At 55.1% G+C, this 3,751-nt stretch overlaps 1 protein-coding gene across 1 annotated transcript; it reads right to left on the bottom strand.

Annotated features, from left to right (window-relative positions):
* Positions 1 to 6: 6 nt before the first annotated feature.
* Positions 7 to 3,751, bottom strand: CALR (calreticulin). The gene is made up of 9 exons (XM_025863273.2): positions 3,582 to 3,751; positions 3,118 to 3,219; positions 2,725 to 2,928; positions 2,191 to 2,285; positions 1,892 to 2,101; positions 1,699 to 1,812; positions 1,465 to 1,608; positions 690 to 782; positions 7 to 594 (listed from the first exon to the last, which is right to left on the bottom strand). The coding sequence occupies exons 1-9, from the start codon at positions 3,670 to 3,672 to the stop codon at positions 412 to 414; spliced, it is 1,236 nt and encodes a 411-aa protein (XP_025719058.1). The 5' UTR covers positions 3,673 to 3,751; the 3' UTR covers positions 7 to 411.

Here is a 3,751-nt window from a genome sequence, read left to right as displayed (position 1 = left end):
GATGCCCCCCTCTTCTCCGGCCCCCCCTTCAGGATCCAAGAAGGAAAACAGATGGAATCTTGGGCCTGGGGCTTCTCTTCCACCCTCCCCCGCCCCCTCAGGTTGGAGGGGAACGAAGGGATCTGGGGAGACAAAGGGACAGAGGAAGGCAGGGATGTCAATCAAGAAAGATGAGGTCAGGAATAAGGACGAAAGGAGAACTGAAGACAAAACACCAGTTTAGAAGGGGGAAAAAAAAAAAAAGAGGGAAGGAAACAAAACCAAAATCCCCCCCAGATAAAACCCCCCTGGGGGAAAAAAAAAAAAAAAATGAAAAGTTCTCCAGTCTCATAGAGACATTATGTGGCGCAGCCGGCTCTGCGGCGGGAGCGCTCAGGCCTCAGTCCAGCCCCGGAGGCGGCGGCACGGCCCCTACAGCTCATCCTTGGCCTGGCCGCCGGCGGCGGCGTCCTCCTCCTCCTCCTCCTTGTCGTCCTCCTCGTCCTCGTCCTCGTCCTTGTCCGCCTCCTCCTCGTCCTTGCGCTTCTTGTCCTCCTCCTCCTCCTTTAGCCTCTGCTCTTCGTCCTGCTTGTCCTTCATCTGCTTCTCAGCCGCCTGCGCACAGACCACCGCACCTCAGCGGCCTGGCCCCCCCCGACCCGCCGCACCTGCCTAGACCCACCGAGCCCAGGAGCGGACCCCGGTCCCACCTTCGTGACACCCCAGGTCTCGTTTCCAAACTCCTCCGCGTAGGCCTCGTCGTTGGTGATGAGGAAGTTGTCGAAGATGGTGCCAGACTTGACCTGGGGCGGCGGCAGGAGGATGGATGGAGAGGCGGTCAGAGCGGACATCGGGATGTCCCCGGCCTTGGACAAGCCCCCGCCCCGGCCCCGCCCCCATGTTCCCATGACAACTACAAAATGCCCTGCGATTTCTTCATCTGTAAAAGAGGGGCTCGCTCAGGCTCTTCAAATATTTTCCTAGGACCCACACTACATGCCAGGCACCGTTCTAGGCAGGAAATGTTTATTAGCGAATAAAACTAAAATTTGGCTCCTCTGAGATGGGAGTTTTTAAAAATTTTTTCTAGTAGTTACGTTATTTTTTTTTTCCAGTAGGCTCTACTTCCAATGTGAGGCTTGAACTCATACCTGTGAGATCAAAATTTGCATGCTCTGCCAACTGAGTCAAACAAGTACCCCTGAAACTAATTTTCTAACAAGGTTATCTAACCAACTTCTAGCTGTTAAGAGCAGTTAAACACGTTTGTTTGCATGAAGGAACTTAGTAGAAAAGTATCTGGCACACAATAAGCGAAACCTCAAAGGGGTGCTGGGACAACTCCACGAACACAGACCAGGAAATTCTTCAGAAAAAGTACCAGTTTGGGCTCAGATCTGCCTGGAGTTGAATGCTACTACCCCTTTCTCCTCCTGGATGAGCCTGGACATTTGAAGTACTCCAGGAATCCCCTCTATGTCTCACCTGCCAGAGATCTAAGCCCAGAACAGCAAAGTTTTCATAGGCATAGATGTTGCCATCAGGGGAGTACTCAGGGTTGTCAATCTCTGGGTGGATCCAAGTGCCCTTGTAATCCGGGTTGTCGATCTGCCGGGGCTTCCATTCGCCCTGCAGAAGGGGAAGGGAACCAGTAGTTGAGTGGAGACCAGTGTGCTCCCCACCGGGCACCCCCCACCCTGCTCAGAGCCCCAGGCTCACCTTATACTCAGGGTTCTGAATCACAGGTGGTTCCCACTCTCCGTCCATCTCTTCATCCCAGTCCTCTGGCTTTTTCGCATCAGGGTCAGGGATGTGCTCGGGCTTGTCCCAGTCCTGAGGGCACACAAAAAGGTCAGGCAACCCAGCTGCCCCCTGCACCCTCCATGTGGGGAGCCTCTGCCCAAGCACCAACCTCAGGCTTAGAGTCTGTGGGGTCATCAATCTTGGCCCGCTCATCCCAGTCTTCAGGCTTCGAAGCATCAGGATCCTTTATCTTCTTGGGAGGGAGGAAGTCCCAATCATCCTCCAAGGAGCCTGATTCCACCTGGCTGTTGTCAATCTTCACCTCATAGGTGTTATCCGGCCGGACAATCAGGGTATACAGGTGTGTGAATTCATCATCCTGAAGAGGGTGGGAGATGAGTGGCCCCGCCCCCCAGGCTGGTCTCTGAGACTCCCCCATCAGCCATTTGTCACCACCCCCGGTCACACCTTGCAACGGATGTCCTTGTTGATCAGCACGTTCTTGCCCTTGTAGTTGAAGATGACGTGAACCTTCTTGGTGCCGGGGCCACAGATATCGGGGCCTAGGTGAAGAGGGGGTTCAGTTAGAACAAGAAGCTGCCTGCCATTGCAAAGCTCCCCTTCACAAAGGAAGACTCGGTTCTTAAATTCAGGTCTGTAAAGGGTCACAGGACCGGAATCAGACCCTGACTGGTTCTAAGAAGCTAAAGTGAGCCTTTTTTGAAAAGGGAAAAAAAAAAAACCCAAAACAAGCAAAAACCGGCTCTAGGATTTAATGCCCTCACTGGTAATATCAGGAAATAACTACAGAAAATCCCGTAAACCAACACTTTCAGACCAACAATAACAATGCAACGTTCTCAGCCTCCCTTCCAAAGACAAGCCTTAGCTCTGTAACTACTTTGTGTTCTCAACACTACCTGTGGGGGGTTTTAAGGAACCCCTGAGATTTCAGTCTCCCTCTAATGAATCAAAGGTCAGCAACAGGGCGGGGCCCCTCACCGAACATGATGTTGTATTCAGAGTCTCCGTGCATGTCGGTCTGGTCCAGACCATCTGGAAAGAGCTTCACGTAGCCGCCCCCACAGTCGATGTTCTGCTCGTGTTTCACGGTGAACTGCACCACCAGTGTCTGGCCCTTGTTGCTGAAGGGCTCAAATCTGGCCGACAAAGCGTAAAAGCGGGCATCCTGGCTTGTCTGCAGCCCTAGCAGGAGACCACAGTGAGGTCATGCCTCAGCCCCAATCTCCGGGGCTCCTAAGCATTGGAGACACAGAGGACTGCCCCTTCCTCCCCCCTGCCCTGCTCGTGGGGATACCCAGGCTGTGTGTGCGCGCAGGGCTTCCTCCAGGAAGTCCTCCTGAATCCGAACACCCACCCGCCTCAAGCCCTTACCTTTATCCTTCTCCTGGTCACCGTAGAACTTGCCGGAACTGAGAACGAATTTACCAAAATCTGACTTGTGTTTGGATTCGATCCAGCGGTCGGTCCACCCGTCTAGGGGATCAAAGGGGCAGGTCAGTGCGGCCGTACTGATCTCTCACCACCGAGTATCTGCCGATGGCCTCGAGTTGCTGAGGACTGGGAAACAGATACCCCCTGACTGACCCCACCCCATCCTCTAGTTTGACACCTTCGATGGCTTAAGGGCTCCTCCAGCGAATCCTAACTCCCGCCACAGGAGTCCGCGGCACCCTCGACGCTCCCCAGGGACATGGAAGGGAGGCTCGCCTGCGGCTCTCGTCCCCGGAGGCCACCGTATTGGTCCTCTAAGCAATAATTACAGGGGAACAGCGCGGATCTAGGCTGAGGGGCCGCCCTCGTAGTCGGGACGGCCTCGAGACGGGACCAGGCCTTACCTCCGTCCAGAAACTGCTCCTTGAAGTAGATGGCGGGTTCGGCAGCGGCCAGGCCGAAGAGGCCGAGCAGCAGCGGCACGGGTAGCAGCATGGCGGGCCGAGGGGGCGGCGACGCGCGGGCCCTTTAAATCTCTCCTCCGGCGGCGGCTCTGCAGTAGGGACAGACGCTG

The sequence above is a fragment of the Callorhinus ursinus genome, unplaced genomic scaffold (assembly GCF_003265705.2).
Source record: "Callorhinus ursinus isolate GAN/ISIS: 27379988/994484 unplaced genomic scaffold, GSC_fseal_2.0 scaffold82, whole genome shotgun sequence".
Lineage (NCBI taxonomy): Eukaryota > Metazoa > Chordata > Mammalia > Carnivora > Otariidae > Callorhinus > Callorhinus ursinus.
The sequence above is the reverse complement of the archived record's forward strand: the minus strand, read 5'-3'. Positions and strand labels throughout refer to the sequence as shown.